Source organism: Astatotilapia calliptera, chromosome 14 (genome assembly GCF_964374335.1).
Source record: "Astatotilapia calliptera chromosome 14, fAstCal68.1, whole genome shotgun sequence".
Classification (NCBI taxonomy): Eukaryota; Metazoa; Chordata; class Actinopteri; order Cichliformes; family Cichlidae; genus Astatotilapia; species Astatotilapia calliptera.
In genome coordinates this window covers 3,570,358-3,588,514 of record NC_137435.1, presented here as the reverse complement: position 1 = coordinate 3,588,514, position 18,157 = coordinate 3,570,358, and the positions used below count along the sequence as shown (strand labels likewise).

The window sequence follows — 18,157 nt, the reverse complement described above, 5'->3', positions numbered from 1 at the left end:
GCAGCCTCCTCCAATAGTTCCTCCTGTTTTAGCCATGACCCCATCATTCCTTTGCAGTTCCTTTATTGATCTTCTTTTACAATGTATTTTGACTTTTCTGAAAAAATAGGCAGAGCATCTTTCATTTGCATACATTCCTGCTTCTGCACTTTAAATGTACAAGCTTTTTTCTAAAAAGTGTCCTGCAGTAATCTCTATCCATACTTACACCATTAGAATTGTCAGTAGAATATATATTGCCAATTTCTTTTTGTGTGGAATTTAACATCAATTTTGATTTATTTATTTTTTATCTTTCTTTGCAATATTTTATTATATAGCATTTTATTCTTTGTTTTGCATGTTTCCACCAATTCACAAGGTTGGAGTATAGATTCCTGGTCCTTTAAAAGGGGCTGAAAGCTGGACCTAAAATTGTTATCGCTAAGAATGAACAAAAAACGAAGAAATATTAGCAGACCGTATTTGCTTGTAGTAAAAATGTAATCTAACTGGGGTTTTATTCCTCTAATGTTTTCCCAAGTATCTCCAGGATCATCCTTACATATCTCCCTAAAATCGTCTAGTAAAGCAAATTCTTTATAAATAATTTTAGCAGCAAAAGATGTTTACCTCTGTCTACTGAGCCATTTAAATCACCCTCCACAACAAATCAAATCAAATCACTTTTATTGTCACATCACATGTGCAGGTACATTGGTACAGCACATGTGAGTGAAATTCTTGTGTGCGAGCTTCACAAGCAACAGAGTTGTGCAAAATACAATAATGTAAACAAGCAAAATACAAGAATGGCTACATCTGAAACTAATAATATATGTACAATATATAATAGTATATGCATTTCTGGATGTGTATACTAAATATTTTTCTGTGTGTGTGTGTGTGTGTGTGTGTACACATATTTTACAAATTAAATAGAGTAAACAATAAATAAAATATATAAAATAAAATATACAGAGTTGAGACATGTGCAAAACAGTGGCATTTCTGTACAGTATGGAGTGCATAATGTTAAAGTTCCAGTAGTGAAGCTGAGGTGTCTATGACGTGTTCAGCAGTCTGATGGCCTGATGGAAGAAGCTGTCTCTCAGTCTGCTGGTACGGGACCGGATGCTGCAGAACCTCCTTCCTGATGGAAGCAGTCTGAACAGTTTATGGCTGGGGTGACTGGAGTCCTTGATGATCCTCCCCGCTTTCCTCAGGCACCGCTTCCTGTAGATGTCTTGGAGGGAGGGAAGCTCACCTCCAATTATCCGTTCAGAGCACCGCACTACTCGCTGGAGAGCTTTGCGGTTGTAGGCGGTGCTGTTGCCATACCAGGTGGTGATGCATCCAGTGAGGATGCTCTCAATGGCACAGTGATAGAAGGTCCTGAGGATGCGGGGGCTCATGCCGAACAGCTTCATTTGTCATGAAACGTATGTCTAGATTGGCTAGTAACTCCTTAGGAACTGGAGGTTCTGCATCTGCGTGTATGTTAATTATTCTATGTTCTTTACTGTCAATATCGACACACACTCTCACTCCAATCTGGATTCTCCCTTAACCCATTCTCTGGAAAACAGCAGTATATCACTATCATCTTTTAAATGTCCTTCTTGTAACAAACATATGTCAAAAACAAATGTTGCCAGGTAAGAAGAAACTACTGCTGTCTTTGTTGGGTTTTGTAATCTCCTGACATTCATGGTCATGATTTTAAAATCTGCCATGTATCTGAAGGATTGTGGGGGTTTTTGGGGTTTTTTTGTTTTCTTTTACCAGCTTCTTCTTTATCAATGAGTAACATAAACAGTTGGTGCTTCGTGCTGAGGAACGCCTGTGACAAAAGAGTGAGACATATTGATCCCTCTAGCACCTCCTCATTATTTTGTATTTGTCATTTCCTGTGGAGATGGAAATATTACATGCGGGAGGATTTGTTGTATTTCCAGATGACCAGCCAATACATTACTAGCAACGTCTTCATCCAAGGGAGGAAACCCACTGACAGTTTGTTTTGTCTGACGCAGCTCTTCTGAAGAATTGAGAGGTCTAGAAAACGGCCTCTGCTAGCATTACCGTTAACAGCTGGATTTTCCTGTTTGAGTGCAGCTAGCTAAACCGCTAAACATGTTTTTAAAACTTGAACTTTAAGCGCTTATTTCTTAAATCCAGCTTCAGACCGTGTTCCATCTGTCTCGCTTCCTGAGGGCAGGGCTGAGTGGTGTAAATTAACCTGTATATGTGTAGCATTTCAAGTCCCTTTTAAGGTCAGTCTTTTTTTTTTCATATTTGGTTTAATGGGTTTTCTGTTAATGTTTGCTCAAGATTCCTGGAAACCAGTTCAAAGCCCTCCCCACACCCTCAACCAGTCTCTGGTTCTGGCTGAGGTTTCTTCCCGTTAAAAGGGAGTTTTTCCTTCTTACTGTAGCCAAATTCTTGTCGGGCTTTTCTCTGTATTATTGAGTACCTTACAATATAAAGTGCAATTGTTGTTGTGATTTGGTGCAATATAAATGAAAATGAATGTAATTGAAACGGGGTTTTAGGTCTTCGTTTGTTTGTTTAGTTGATTTATTTTGAAATATTTCAGTGCAAATTAGTCTTGTGCGTGTTTGTGTTTTGTACAGCTAAACGTACATAACATGAAACGAGTTCTGCTACCAGCAGTTGTCTGTCCTTGCTATTGTTGATGATTTGTGTCTAGCAGAGGTTGCTGGTACTTGATTTGTTCTTCAGAGCCGACTGGCCGCGGTTATATTTGCAGGTTTGTGACCTGATTGTTCTCCCACAGACACCGCTACGCGTTTAAAGAGTAAATCTTTGGCCTGTGGATGCAGTAGAAGTTCACAGGTGAAGATTTATCGTACCCAAAACGTATAAAACTTGATTTTATTATCAGTGTTCCCTCTGTTCAATCATTACTGGATGCAACTATTGCTGCTGTACTCTGCTTAGTTAACTCAGGCGAAGGAAAATCGCGCTACAAATGTTTAATTTCTTTGCTGACTTTTCAAATTTAAACGTGTAATTTTTGTTTTCTTTAAATTTTAATAATTTAAATGAACTACAAGTTAAATGTTGCATAATATATTTGTCTACACAAGCTCCTTTATTTTACTACGATATTTTGTTTTCTATGAAATGAATCGAGTTGAGGAGGCGCGGCTTCTCTGGACCAAAATGGCGGCAGCACTGGCTCCTCGCAGCCCGTAACAGAAACACGGACTACCCACGTGAATTTCACCTTCGGAGGACTCGGTAATAGTTATTTGACAGGTTTCAGGGATAACATCAGTAAATTCGGAATTTAATGTTAAATTTCGTAGCCTTTTTGCTCTGTTGCTGCTTCGGTTTGTGATTGGACAATTGCAGACTACGTAACCAGGAAGCCACCAGGAAGACGTATTGTTTCTTAAATAACTTTGTTTGTAGCGATTCTTCGACTCGTTCTTCTACTTCAGTTGAATGTTTTTGTGTTTATTTCATAAACTGTACGGTAAACGTTACTGTTGAATTTTAACTTCGGATTTCGGACCGCGAGTCAGGGAGAGGGTGCGGGGAGTGACTCCGTCTGCTCCGACATATTCCCGGCATCGCTTCTCGGCCTTTTGGCTAAGATCAAGTGTAGTATCTGTTCTTATCAGTTTAATATCTGATACGTCCCCTACCCGGGGACCATATATTAAATTGATTTTTGGAACAGGGAGATGGAATAGGGGCTTGCTCCGTCCACTCCACGCATCGACCTGGTATTGCAGTATCTCCAGGAACGGTGCACCCCCCTAAACATGTGGAAAAACAATGCAAGCTTAACTAGCTACGTTCATTAGCAGTATTCGAGTGGATCTGTTAGTATGGTGCACCGTATCGTAAACATCCCCTAAATGTGAGTTCACTGGATTTTGCGTATGGTAGGGTGTTTTTATGCACAGCATAGTATATCAGTGTAGTATTTGTAGTTTTTATTTCAGTCCCCTTAAAGAGTCCATGCTTAGTCCACTAGTTTAATTCATGAATAATAGTTTCTGGTATCATAATTTTTTGGGCATATAAGATTAAAGTCACAGTTGCTGCTTTTCATTCTTTCTTTCTTTCTTTCTTTCTTTTTTTTTTTTACATTTTTCATGTTAACGTTCACAATACTTCTAACTTTGTGAATTAAGAAACTAGTTTTCAAAAGGGTGCAGACAGGTCACACAGGAGGACAGTTCCACATAAGGTGACATATTGTTGACGGTTTGTGTATTTAAAATGTTTCAGGTAATATTCCACTTTATTTGAGAGACTGAAACTGAACTGAAACCTACAAAACACACAAGCCTAAGGTCCACAGGTAAACTCAGGGTTGTGTGAGCTGTGCGGAAAACTTTATTACTAAGGCTGATGTTTCAGCTCCAGCACCCTTGATAATTAACAACCAATCATAGACTGACTGTTACAGCTCGCAGGTTAGTCCGTGTCCCTTTAATTACGGGAGGAAGAATGACTTGAGGGGTGTGTTCAGTGAGTTGACATCGAGACGGGTAAGCAGCAGCACAGACTTTAGCTTCATGTTTTCCTGTTACAGCCTAACAAACTGTTTTAAAAGGATTTCAGCTAGTTTGTGTAAATATTTTGTCTGGTACGGTTTGAATAGATGCAGTGAGTGAGTTTGACAGCAGGTTTATATTGGTTTGGAGTTAAAAGTGAGAAGTATAAAAATAGACCCAGTCAGCTCACGACTTACAGAAATGGCAGGACAAGGATTTTAGTTGCTGGCGATACTGAGTGTGTGTGTGTGTGTTAGTTAAACCCTGTGCAATCTATGTGTGCTAAAGTAAGCATCTAATTTGCCTGTGCTAAGTACACAGTTTGTACAGGGCAGCTTACATGTAATAATTTGATCTGATTGATCGAATTCTTGTATTTACACAAGTTATTGCTGTTAGGTGTTGTTATACACCTGTTCAGTATAAACCTCCTAATGAGTCAAACTTGATTGAATGCAAGTAAAAGAACTTTGGACCTGAAGTAGTAACTGAATTATCAGCAGCACGTTTCACGTGGGCCCTCTTGTTCTTGTAGTAGTCAGTTGTAGTTTTGTTATTGACCTGCAGGGGAACATTTTACAAGGGCACATAAATCACTCCTGCTGGTTGTGGCAAACTTGCATTAATGAGACCTTTCAGAGTATTTCGATGGCTTGTAAAAATCTTGTCACACTATTTCAGAAGCTGTGCTAACTGCTTATTTTGTCTTACAGCAGGTAGCCTCAAAGAAACATGTCATCTCCAGAGATCGCCTCGCTCTCCTGGGGCCACATGAAGGTGAAGGGATGCTCCTCCACCTACAAGGACTGTAAGGTCTGGCCTGGAGGGAGCCGAGCCTGGGACTGGAGAGAGACTGGGACTGACGTAAGTGAAACCAGAATCCAAATGAGGACGGACTGCTGTAAATTAGCTCTGAAGCAAATTTGTGATGTTGAGCTTTATGCTCCTCAGCATTACCCTGGAGTGCAACCTGCTGACCTAGATGAGGTGCTGAAGAAGGGAATCGACCTGCTGGTAATTGGCAGAGGCATGAGCGAGGCTCTGCAGGTAAAACAGACCAATTTATTCCTTTAAACATAATAAAGCCAAAATATAAACTATAGTTTGGTTGGAGTCTTAGCACCTTTGTTCTGTTTGTTTTAAAGAGTTTTTGCTTTCTGTTACTTTGATGTAATAAAACAGATCCCACGCTCAGCTGCTGTATGACCGAGTCATGTTGCACAAGCTGCTCCTATTAGATAAAGTATCACAAAAGAATGAGACTGCAGACTTGGTGGTTCATCCATTCAAATAATCTGGCTAATACGGTCGTTCTTTGGAGGCTGAAAGGCGATTTCCTGTGTGTGGATGTGGTTGGAGCGCTGATGGATCGATTAAGGAGCTGTGCTTGTCAGACTGTATTCACACCATCGTCTCCTCTAACAGGTTCCCTCCTCCACCCTGGACTTTGTGAAGCAGAAAGGCGTTGATGTAAAAGTCTTCCAGACGGAGAAGGCTGTCGCTGAATACAACAAACTGGCCGGCCAGGGTGCAAAGGTGGGCGGGGTTTTCCACTCCACCTGCTGATGTCACCCTTACCTTGCTGACATGGCCACCTGAGGAGGACTCTACAAGCTTTTTCACTGTAGAGAGAATATCCCACTGTGGTGCTGAAGCTTTGAGTTCACTGTGAAGATGCAAACAAGCTGCCGACTAAATTTTAGTCTCACTTGCATTTGTGACTTCCTGATTATGAAAACACAATAATGGGCATAGACTGATAGACTCTCCTGCTTTCTGTTGTGCTACAGGGCTCATTAGTTTTCCATGCTTTGCACATTAGAGAGCACTCTTTCCTTTACAGCCGTGTGCTTCCTGCCTGCCTTAAAAGCCCAAACTCATCTGCTGATGAATTCAGCACAAAAGAAGCCTTCAAACAACAAGAGCCACCGATAACAGTTGAAACAGAGTTTCTGTAGGTAAACGTGTGGAACGATTGTTGATCTTTGCCTGCAGCTGTTTCATGGCTTAGTCTCTGTCCACAGGCTCAGCAGGAGCCAATCACAGCATAGAAACTAGGTCCATTCACACCTGTGGCCATTTTAAAATCAGGTGGAGAGACCCGCACAGAGAGAACATCCAAACTGTGGTTGACACAGAGTCAAATCTTTAAGTAAATAAACATCTTAAACAAGAGAATTCACAAATCGAGTCACCTTCTCTCTGAGAAAAGTTATTTTAAAGGTGGTGGCAGAAAAGAATGTAGAGCATCTTAGAAAGCTCTTCTAGAGTTGACTTTAGATGCAGTCACATGTTATAAAAGCTGAAATGTATGGATGTTACCTGCTGTCTACACAGGGAGGAGTTCAGTTTGATTCATCATGTGACAAAATAAAAGTGGAGAATGAAACTTGACCACCTGACTTCTTCTTTATAATTGAATACAAAAAGCTTTTTCCATAAAACCCCGTCTTGTGCTTCCTACAGCTTGACCGTTAATGAGAGTGGTTTCCTGTACAGTTATAATTAGAGATGAACAGAAGAAGAAAAGTCCTGCACGTTAAAGCTGAGGCGCTTTGTTAGCGTCGTGCGGGCTTGGGCATGATGAAGACTTTAACGGCTTTGCTAAACGGAATCGTTCCCTCGACGGCGGCCTCTGCTGGCGGGAGGCTCTCCAAGCTCTCGCTCCACCCCAGCTTGGAAGGGGAGGTCAGGGAGGTTGAGGAGGAGCTGTAGGCCAGCAGGAGACGCACCTCGATCTGAGACGGCTCTGAGGCAGAGACACGAGGGGAGGAAACAAAGTGACGATGGAGCGAGAGTTTTTACTAGTTTGGATGCTTTATAACTTTATATTCAAAGGACAAAAAAACATGTTATTAACTGACCTGTCCACGCTGTGTGTGAGAGGTAAACCTGCGTGATGAGTCTGTGTCTGTGGGGTCCGGGCTTTCTGAAGTCTCCAGGTTTAGGATGGATCACGTGACTCTGGCCGTCTGGATACAGAACCTGCAGAGGCAGCGAGTAGTAAACATTCATGTTGGGTGTAAAATACAAACCAATCAGTGCTTATAAGACTGGATGATAACCGGCACAGCCTGACTTAAGCTGCACTCGCTGGCAGGTTTGTAAGTAAGCCGAGCCTGATGTCAGTGGCTCAAACCACGCTGAGCTGGTTAACAGATGTTAAAACACTTTCATAAACTTTGTGCCAATAAAGGTGAGGCCTCGTTTACATCGGTGGGGAAACAAAAGCATGTCTAGCCACAACTGCTGGAAGCACTAGAATATACCCGCAGTGTGAGAGCAATTAATTTGTGGATGAATGGAAGACTGTGGCCATTGTTTTAAACAGGTAATGCAATATTTTTGTTAAATACCTTAAAGCTTAAAACCTACACGCTCAAAACTTTGTGTGTTTTGGTCTTTTATCCACACATGCACAGTGTTTTAGGACAGACTGACACTTTAGAGAAAGATTTTTGTCTTGCAGTGTCAAAGGTGTGCGCCTTGATCTCTTTCAGATTCGGGTTAATTTATTAATCCAACATGTTTACAGCTGACCCACACAATCTATAGTCTTTAAACACTAATCACAAACACTTACATGTCGAGACAGAGATCGACAACGAGGTCGAGAAAAAAAAATATTAAAAATAATTTGAATAACAAGGACAAATGCCTCAAAATCAACAATCAGAAAAACTCATCTGAATGACCCCCGTCACTGTTAAATGATCTTATTGCTGACAGACTGTTCGCTGTTTGCAGGCCAACACTTCTATAGTCAGATCACCACCTGTTCACAGCAGTTTTGGGGGGGATTCAAGTAGATGAAGTGATTTCTTTCTGGCGTCACATCAAACTGACCTGAACTTTCACCGTGTTCTGGGGGTCCTGGACGTGCTCCAGCGTTGCATCAATGTCTAACGCCACCACCAGGCCAGACGTGAACCTCAGAGGGTTGTCAGACTCCCCCGTTGGTTCAATGATGGTCGCCGTCGCCCGATGGATCTGATGACCAGCAATAAATTAAACAAAACTCAAACCACACCACCGCTGCAGTCTCTGAGGCTCAAAGTTCAGGAACTCCGCCCATAAAAATGCAGAAATCTTTTATTTATAAATGGAAATATCAGGTGGAAAAGAACATTTAAATTAAAACAATGCATTCATGCAAATGAGATTTCAAGAACTAGTTTCAAATATAGAGTGGCTCCAGCTTTGATCGATCTTTATTCTGAAAGTTCACCTCTGTAATCTTATCGTGACATCTGGAGTCTGCTGCTGTTTTTAGATCGCTCCATGTCTCAGTCTGACCTGTTACACATTTATAATTTATAGAGATGGCACCATACCACTTTTTAATGTCCGATACCGATATCATAAATTTGGATATCTGCCGATACCGATATGAATCCGATATAGTGTATTTTGTAATCAATAAAACAGTTTATTATAAATATCTTGCTGCATTTTGTATAAGTTCATACTCAAGTTTTAAAAAACAAGAAAACGAAGCTACTCTGTTATACCTGTATGCAAAAAATACTGTTCAGCAACACTGATCAATCTAATAAACGTAAACCTGCACCATCCCCCATTCTGGTATTTTAAAGAGTACTTACCTACCTCACTAATAGGGTTGCCAACTCCCAGCAAAAATATTAGGATACCACCCCCCGCCCTTAATCGATGTAATCAACTTTAATTTAATGCAAGTGTAAAACAAATGCACAGAAATCGATTATTTTTCTACAATAATTAAATAGATTCATCATCTTTCTTCAACAGAATTGCAGACTGCACAGATGGTACTATGGCTTACTAGGGTGTATATTAGACTTATTAGTTACTATTTACAATAATGGATTTCTATACATTTAATCAGATGACCACGTTTGTTGTAAGATTCAGATAATTATTTATTCAAAGTTTTTAAATGACATAACAAAGAAAAGTATTTCTTTGTGCCCCCCTTTCCGTTTTAATGTCCTACCTGCCCCCCTGACAAAACTTTGCTAGACCCGCCCCTGCACAGTTACCAGCTGTCAGCTATGTAGAAAAGGATCCTGGTGTTATTTGTCTCTCAGAAACAGTTCATAACTTCAACTCATTCATGTCACCTAAAAGGTAAACCTGTTTCTCCATCACCTGTTCAGCTCTGATGACTCAGTAAGGACATCTCCTGGTTTCATCCTCATGTTTCCCTCTCACCACATATCCAAACCGACATCATGACCAGCAGCTTTACAGCTGTGGCTCCAGCAAACATCAGCTGATACTAGAAATGAATATTAAATAAATTCTAACAACAGCTGATCACGCTTAAACGTGCTGCTGTTGTTTATCCGCTGGTCTCCTCTTTCTAGTGCAAAGTGGGCGATAAACAAACAAGAAAGACGGACTTGCGGCAGAAAAGCCAATCAGCTGATCATTGATCAGTTTCATGTTTGAAGTAATAACAGGAGAGGGAGGGGGAGTGAATGAGAGAAGTAGATGCAACTGCGCAGCAAAGACACAATAACTCCAGCTTCGTGTCTATATTTTAATTCTAGCTGAATTACGGGACAAATCGCTTCCTTTTCACCTCAGTATGGAGCTCCGATGGCCAGTCCAGCTGTGGCTCAATATATCAGTTGTTAAGCTTAACGTGGAAATACTCTGCAAACATTCAGGGATGAACTTACACACTTGCTTTACTTCTCTGGGATAGTTTTCGCCGAGATGAAACGCCGCGGTTAGGAAGCATGTCGCGAGGCTCCAAATGCTCCAACAGACCGCCGACAGGTCTCGACAACAGCCGCTCTGTCACGTGACACATACTGCTCCGATGCGCCGAGCTGGGTTACGCCAAGTAGCGCGTTTTGTGTGTATCACACCGATACGTAATATCGGATCGCTCCATCTCTAATAATTTCATCACTTAAACTTAAAGATAAACTTTGAATGTGAGAGATTATAACTGGAGGTAACAGCTGGGTCTCCGGGTCAGGCGTGAAACCACGAGCGTGCTGATGTGAATTAGACAAATTCATAATTTGAGTTGTGCTTTAATGTTTGAGATTTCTGAGTGAGAGTTTGGTCAAGATGAATAAAATCACCCCAAATTAAGCTCAAGTTGAAGGGCCACTCTTATTTTGAAAGTTTAGTTGCTACCACAGCCCCAGGGTGGGCGGGTCACTGTTGTTCTTGGTTATAATCTGCTACTTCAGAGTCAACTCTATCATGTATGTAAGCACTTGGTTATGTGCATGCTTGAGAGCGCCTTATAAAGAGCGATGTGTAATAACTGGTTTAAGAAAGCCTTCCAAAGAGTCACTTAAACAGAAGCACTGGGAGACGAGTTTGAAGGAGAGATGAGTGCTGTATGGATTTCAGTCATGAAAACTCGTGCTGTGATGCTTCAGTGTTTTCACCGCACCTGTTCGGGCAGTCTGAGCTGCAGCAGGCCGCTCTGTCTCAGGGTCGTTTGCAGGATTTTCACCAGCTCCACTGGCTTACAGGACGACAGGCGCGGCATCAGCTCCAAGAGCTTATCCACAAAACTGTCCTGGAGGTGTGGCAGCTCGGTCAGAAACAGCCTGAGGGAGGCACGAAACACCGACAGCGAGTCAGGACAGTCCGACGCTGTCCTTTGCATCGATAACACACAGACCATCAACAGATTACATGAATCTCCAGCTGATATGGACTGAGCCGAGTTCAACTCTCACTGTCTGAAAAAGACAAAGAATGAAAAAACATACCTCTGAAAAGACTCGACATCCTGCAAAAACTTCTCGCAGCTGCCAATGAGGAGATCCAACCTGAGGAGAGACACAGGCTGGGAAGTATGTACAGAATGTGTGTGTGTGTATGTGCGTGCGCGCACACGTGTGTGTGTGTGTGTGTGTTTACCCCTGTCTGGTGCGAGCAGTCAGGACGAGCTGCAGAGCTTTGGCCTGGAGTCGAACATGATGTATGGTGGCCACCTGTCTGCTCTCCAAGCCGCTGTACAGAAACTCCAGCTTGTAGGTTTCCTCCAAGATCTACAAACACAGTCGCACACATCACATGATCTCACTGTTGCTGTTACTGTGTGTGTGTGTGTGTGTGTGTGAGAGAGACCTGCTGAGCCGCTGCTGTGGCCGTGACGTTTTGTTTGAGGCACAGAGGGACGGCCATGTTCCACAACTTCTCCTGCAGAGCCTGAAGAAACGAGGGACAGAGCTCTGAATCTGAAGAACAGGTCTGTTTGCAGACACTCAGAACCGCAGCAGAAACACACTCCTACCTTCATTAGCAGCAGCTGGCAGCGCAGGTATGTAGCACAGAAATCAGCAGCTCCAGCAAGCTCCGTCTGCAGCTCGCCGAGCCGCAGCAGGTCTCTGCAGACACCAGTTAACGACTCATTTACTCACAAATAACAATCACATCCCTACAGTTACTCATTCAGGATATCAGGAAGTCTCATGATCTGACGTTTGCAAGTAAAAAATATCGGAGGGATTTCTGGCATTCATTCATAAAACATGTTCAAAATGTGACAGCACAAATCCTTCCTGCGTGCTTCGTGTGCACACTTCACTGTGTGCGTTTACCTTGTGGTCAAGTCCAGCAGGTCCTGGGCTCCAGGTGCCTCCAGGTTCTGGATGGTGCTGACCCTATTGAGACTTTGTTGAAGGAAGAGCTGAGCAGATTCCACAGAACCAGAACCCGGACCCGAGTCCACAGAGTCGAGACCGTACACCTGCTTCCTGCCGGGCAACTAAAACACAGAAAGTGACAGGAAGGACCGTGAGCGTCACCAGCATCAGTCTGATGAGACAGAAGTGCAGGTGCTCTTTGCTGTCGGGTTGACCGTGTTTTCCAGGTCTGACGGACAATTTTCTCAGAAACATGATTGAGAAAAAAAAATCAAGCATCCCGACTGTGAAGCGGCTGTTAATGCTGCTAGTTTGTAATGTGATGCAGTATTTCAGTTCTCACTCTTAGCGGCGGCACGAGGTGGGAGAGGCTGTCCCTCAGGTAGGCGTAGTGTCTGAAGGTGTGGTCGGAGAACAGCGCCGGCATGGTGGGGCACGACTTGGCAGCATTGAACACCAACACCAGGACGGCGATATCTGAGATCAACGGAGTCAAGGAAGAGGAAACGCAGCGCACAGCAGTAGAGGAGAGACAAAGCAGCCAAACTGCACCAACAGGTCATAATGGATGACCTGCGAAGCCCCTCGGTGGGTGGCGTTACTCAGGTTCCTGCTCCTCTGTGTGTGTTTGAGATCTTTAGGTGTGTGAAGGATACAGGCCGGGTCGTCCATGTCTGGCTCTGGCGTGTCGAAATATGGATGTGTGCTGAGCAGTTCAGGAACGAGCGGTAACACCAGCGTAGGATGGCGGGATCCCAGGAACTTCAAACACCTGAAGGTAGAAAATTAAAAAAGAAATAAATAAACCATCAGCTTAACTCATGGCAGCTCTGCAGAGTTATTTATACACTGGGCTGTAGACTCTTACTTCCAGACAGAGTTACGGTCGGTGGGATACTTGTTCAGGTTCTTGAGCAGCTCCAGCAGAGCCAGCTGGATGCACTCTTTAGTGGAGACGTTGGTGTAACACAGTAATTCATGGAGAGCTTCTCTGATGTCTCGAGACGAGTCCTGTGCACAGACGGTGAAAAGTCAGACACAAAAACATCACTCGGGGTTTGTGATTCCAGATCGTTTCCCCGCTCTTATACCTCCAACACGGCCAGCACCGTGTCCAGCTGGTCCTCTCTGAGCGTGATGTGGGTGGAGATTTCTCTCAGCACGTGGATGGACTGCAGCCTCACTTCCTCGATCTCATCGTTGAACATGTCGACCAGGAAGTCGAGACATTTCTCGGCGAAGCTCGGAGATGACCGAGCGAGTTGGCACAACGCCTCCACCGCTGCAATACGAACCTCTGAAACAAAGTTTAAAACACCAGAAAATATTCAGCAAAAAGAGAAAAATGAATCCTCAACAGAAGCTGGAGACAGAAAACAGCATTTACTTCAGTCATTCAACTCTTTATATCTGCAGACACTCAGCTTCATTTTGTCCACTGCCACACCACACCATTTCTTTGGAGCCAGACGTGACCACATTTAGACGTGCGGGTGGAGTTACTAGTTAACGGTAGTAAGTGTAGTTAGCAAGCTACAAGTATGGAATCTATGGATGCAATGCACAGGCAGAGTTACCTGCTATATAGCAGTCTGTGCATCACAGCAGGTCTTATCATTTGGCAGATAATTATTTAAAACAACATTTTAAAGTTCTCTGTAACCTCCTGAGACATTTATGAGAACATTTAGCTGTAGCAGCCTGAACTCAGTGAACGTATCATCCAAAACTCTGCTGGGTTTCCTTTACCAAACATCTCATCCTCCAGGCCATGGACAAAGGCTCCGCAAGCCCCCGAGGCAATGAGGTTGACTGTGTTCGTGTCCAGTTTCTCCTTCGGGGCGTCATCGGCCCACTTCCTGCCAGAGGAGAACTCTCCGGAAGCAAAGAGCTCCTTGGCTCGTTCATGGGCTGTGCGCTTCCTCTGGATGGAAAAGAGGAATAAAGGAGAGTGAGCGGAGCTGTGCCGATAAACATCACTTTGCTACAGACTGTCAGATAAAAAAATTAACTCACCCTGAGGTCTGACATCAGCTTCTTATCCAAAGTTTGCTCCAGGAAGTGAGGACTGACCTGCAGCATCGAACCCTGACACACGAGAACATAAAAGCTTCACTTTAACACCATTTGCCTCACACACACACACAGTTTCTTTCCCATCATTAATCTGCAGGCATTTTCCCACTTAATGAGAGCAAACTCAGTAAAGATTGTAAATATGTGGATTAAGATTCCTGAGTGGTGGGTGAGCCATCCTCAGTGATGCATTACATCGTTTCTACAGTGATATGAGGACACATGGGTCCACCTGTGGATTCTTCATGTGAGGACTTCTTCTAGGTTTGTGTCCCGTATATCAAACTGACTTAATTGCTGATGATGTTGTTGTTGTCATGGAAGACTTTATTTACTCACCAATGTTTTCGCGGCCTGCACCCGAACCATCCAGGAACCATCGCTGACCATGTGACTGATCTTACCGAATGCGTCATCAACCAGCCGGATCTCCTCATTGGATGATGGGATGGGTACAATGCTGATTGGACAGAAACATCAACAAGCTACAAATCAGAAAAACTGGAGAAATGTTGCTTACAAGCAAAGTTTGTATCCAGAAGGAACATGAAAATATAAAAAAACAAACATTTATGAACGGCAGTTTTTCCAACAATACTGTTTTGTGAAAAAGTCAGAGTAAATGTTCTGGATAAACCATAACCAAACCTACCACTGGAAAGAATAACACATATACTGAAGGTTAAGGGACTTTTACTTTATTATTCATCTTTTAGCTGTAAATGATGTTTTTAAAAGGGTTTGGACCTAACAACACTCTGCTGGAATTATCTGTTGCACAGAAAAGCTGGCAGCTTTCTGTTTTGTTTTATTTTACTTCTTCTTTCGAGAACATAAGTAGCCTTGGGCTAAATATAAAGTCGTCGCACATGGAAGTTTCATGAAGGTTTCTGCACTTCAGCAGAGACAGTGCTTACAGACAGCAGTTAGGATTTATCTTTTCAGACATCAGTCGTGGTTTCTGATCCAGAGAGCGGAACAAACTCAACAGCTACACTGACTGAAACTGAGTATGAGAATCCTGGTCTCCTCACCTCTCTGGGTACAGCTGACTGAGCACCCAAACCATCTGCACTGCTGCAGAACGGACCTGCTCATAGTCATCTGTGAGCAGCCTGCAGGCCTGCAAACACACAAGAATACATACAGAAGGTTGGATTAAACATCTAAACTACAGTGGGAGTGCAGTAAGCTGTGAGGACGTATTCTGCTCGTACCTGATCATAAATAATCTGATGAATCTTCATCCCTCTCTCATGCAGCTGCAGCTGGAAAACAAACAACAGCACAGAGAGCAAGCAGAGTTATTGAAACCTGAAAATAGAGTGGGTTGTTTTCCTTAAAGCTCACTGTGCTTGGTTCCTAAACACATGAGTCTAGTGCTGGTTGCAGTGCAGGGGGGGTTACACGGTTTTCCTACCATGGCTTTGAGGGCTGCAGTGCGGACTCTGGGGTCTTGGTCTCCAAAGTAGTCGCTGATAATGCTCTGGACATCCCTCAATCCTCCTGGAGGCAAAATAGCAGGCCGCCATAAAAACCATCACACAGCAACTCAAAGCACAATAAATAATGACACATAAATACGTTTTGAGGATTAAACTAAATCAGACATCAAATTTAGATACAGAAGGATGTATTGATGGATTTACCTCTGTATTTTTAACATTTTAAGCTTTAGGTAAAATAAATACAATAAGTATGTATACAAACCTAAGGATGTGCCCGCGCCCTCGTTTTCTTTTCCTAGGGGAGCGTCCACCATGCCGAGACATCCCAGGAGCTGCAGGCACTTATTCCTCACCCCAAAATACGTATCAGAGAGATGCTAAGAGGAGAGAAGAGAAACGAGGAGGACATTTACTGGTTTGTGCAGAAAGTCCTGTTGAATTTGTAATGACGACTTCTGTGTATGGACTCTGAATAAGTGTTTGTGTCACCTTGTAGGCCACCTCTACGAGCCTCAGTCTCAGTGCAGGACTCTCGGGCAGCTGTGTACCAATGACCAGCAGGGTCTCCAGCAGCTGGGCGAGAACTTGATGGGACTCTGAACACACAAAGAAACAAAACAGTTTGCTATGAAAGTTTCTCTGAGTGTTGGAGATGGATAAATGTTCAGATGTGTCGTACTCTCATTGCTGAGCGTGTTAATGGCATCGTCAACGATGCAGTCGGGGCTGAAGCCCTGCGTTTTAGAGAGCAGGCCGAGCAGAGAGGCAATCTTCAGCCGCACAGAGTTATCCGTCTCCTGGAAGAAAGAATCGTCATCATTAGCAGTTTGACTTTTTTTTAGGACACTGGGAATTCTGCTCTTATCAACTCTATTTTTAAAAAAAGGAGAAAAAAAATACCCACAACTCTTTACCTTGTAGTAGTGCTCCAGCAGGATCCTGACCACACCCTCCACGCTCTCTGCCTCCACAGGCTTGCGTGCAAACTGCAGCAGGTACTGCAGGGCATCGGTGGAGTTGGTGGCTTTACAGAGGTCAATGTGAAGAGCGGCAGACTTACTGGGTTTGGACAGACGCAGCTTTTTGGCTGGAGTTTCTTCATGTGGAATCTGTAAGTGTAAAAACACAGTTGCAACTACAAAAAGCATCTAATCTCCTGACATATAATCTTTTTTTCTCTAACTGGGCCATCTATTCTTTTTGACCATATATACTAAGAGCTACTGTCCATTTATCCATGTTCTCCTGTGTTGTTTTTGTTTTTTTAATCCAGGTCACAGGGGCAGCAGTCTAAGCTGGGATACCCAGACCTCTTTTTACTTTCACCTCCTTCAGGTCTTCTGGGGGATACTGAGGTGTTTCCAAGCCTGGGTGTTCGCAGGGGTCTCCCCCCAGTGATACCTGCCTGAAACATCTCACCCAGAAGGCGTACTAAAGCTTTCCCAGTAAGAAGCTCAAACCATCAATTGTCTCATTTTTCTCTCAGTTCCTCGCTCCATCTCTAGAAACAGCTCATTTAGGCCACGTATATCTGCAATCCTACTGTTTTGGTCACCACCCAGGTGAGAGGTCATGCTGACAGGTGAGAGTAGGAACATAGTTCATCCAGTAAACCAGCTGCTCCTCTTTGATCACTACAGACCTTTGCGTTGTGACCATTACTGCAGACGCTGTTTAAATCTCCTGCTCTGCTCTCACTCATCTCCAAGAAGCTGCGACGCTTAAACTTGTAGTTTACACTGGTAACCTCAAAGGCAAGTTAACCCTTTTCTGTCTGAGAACCGTAGCCTCGGACCGTGAGGTGCCAACTCTCGTCACACTAACAACAAACTGCCCCACTGCGAGCTGGATGTTGTTGCTTAATGAAGCCACAAGATCCACAAAAACGAATGACATGACGCATAAACGGCTAATAACAGCACTGCTTCGAACAGCTATTACAGTTTCCTCTTACTTTGGCTAAAAATCCTCTGTGAGAGGAGCCAAAAGTTCCTCTGTGCAGGAAAAACTCAGAACATGCGAATGAGCTCAGTTAGCGGATTAATGATTGACGTGAATGCTAAATCGGATGTAAACAACTCGGTTTCTTTTTGAGCTTCCAAAGCGTAAAATGCCACTGTCAGTGGATACTGTGCTATACTGTGTGTAAGAATAAAAGCACTAAACGGAATAAGTTGTGCTTTTCCTCTGCACTAAACTCTCAGAGGATCCATGTTGTGTTGTGACTGTGAGCGGCTATCTTTTAGCATTAGCTAACACGGTACTTGGCGCAGAATTGTAACATTTAGCGATTTCTTTAACGTTTAAACTCTAAGTTTACAACAGCTGACGAGACGTTATAATGTGCTCACCTGTACAACTTTGGAAAATTCCTCATAAACTCGCTTTTTCAGATGTGCTGCCATGTTTATGAACACACAGTTAGCTAAGCGTTTCCATTCAGCAGCAGGATAAATTGTCCCTTTACAGTTTCCGTAACTTCCTGATATTGTCCATGTCCGCGACATCGATC

General features: G+C 43.3%; 2 protein-coding genes and 1 non-coding gene across 12 annotated transcripts in view; 2 read left to right on the top strand and 1 right to left on the bottom strand.

Annotated features, from left to right (window-relative positions):
- Positions 1 to 6,911, top strand: part of aamdc (adipogenesis associated, Mth938 domain containing) — a 20,492-nt gene extending 13,581 nt beyond the window's left edge. Inside the window, exons 1-4 of one of the 10 annotated variants that reach the window (XM_080289329.1) lie at positions 1,882 to 2,255; positions 5,231 to 5,381; positions 5,469 to 5,564; positions 5,943 to 6,911. In XM_080289329.1, the coding sequence (XP_080145455.1) occupies positions 5,250 to 5,381; positions 5,469 to 5,564; positions 5,943 to 6,083 (369 nt within the window). In that variant the 5' untranslated portion in view covers positions 1,882 to 2,255; positions 5,231 to 5,249 and the 3' untranslated portion in view covers positions 6,084 to 6,911. Of the gene's footprint in view, positions 1 to 1,881; positions 2,256 to 2,657; positions 2,753 to 3,115; positions 3,247 to 3,395; positions 3,875 to 4,380; positions 4,630 to 5,230; positions 5,565 to 5,942 lie in introns of those variants that run through there. The other 9 variants (XM_080289331.1, XM_026191679.2, XM_080289330.1 and 6 more) reach the window with 9 other exon arrangements.
- LOC113037057 (U2 spliceosomal RNA) lies at positions 3,581 to 3,771 on the top strand. The gene has a single exon (XR_013901572.1). It is a non-coding gene; the product is annotated as a U2 spliceosomal RNA (small nuclear RNA).
- ints4 (integrator complex subunit 4) lies at positions 6,908 to 18,157 on the bottom strand. Its single transcript, XM_026191677.2, has 24 exons — positions 17,997 to 18,157; positions 16,560 to 16,754; positions 16,325 to 16,442; positions 16,135 to 16,241; positions 15,908 to 16,022; positions 15,618 to 15,703; positions 15,415 to 15,465; positions 15,232 to 15,320; positions 14,537 to 14,657; positions 14,138 to 14,209; positions 13,871 to 14,045; positions 13,213 to 13,418; positions 12,990 to 13,132; positions 12,778 to 12,893; positions 12,465 to 12,598; positions 12,077 to 12,243; positions 11,770 to 11,863; positions 11,604 to 11,684; positions 11,394 to 11,524; positions 11,243 to 11,302; positions 10,918 to 11,077; positions 8,364 to 8,507; positions 7,382 to 7,502; positions 6,908 to 7,266 (listed from the first exon to the last, which is right to left on the bottom strand). Exons 1-24 carry the CDS (start codon positions 18,150 to 18,152, stop codon positions 7,076 to 7,078), a joined length of 3,033 nt encoding a protein of 1,010 aa, XP_026047462.2. The 5' UTR covers positions 18,153 to 18,157; the 3' UTR covers positions 6,908 to 7,075.

Bases quoted from the DNA above. Each gene is read 5' to 3' on its own strand.
- ints4 (XM_026191677.2), bottom strand. From the start codon at position 18,152: ATGTCGCGGACATGGACAATATCAGGAAGTTACGGAAACTGTAAAGGG. The intron at 14,210-14,536 runs GTGAGTAAATAA...CTCGTGTGTCAG, and splicing joins TGCAGGCCGCGAAAACATTG to GGTTCGATGCTGCAGGTCAG. The intron at 8,508-10,917 runs GTGCGGTGAAAA...GCTGGTCATCAG, and splicing joins AGCTCAGACTGCCCGAACAG to ATCCATCGGGCGACGGCGAC.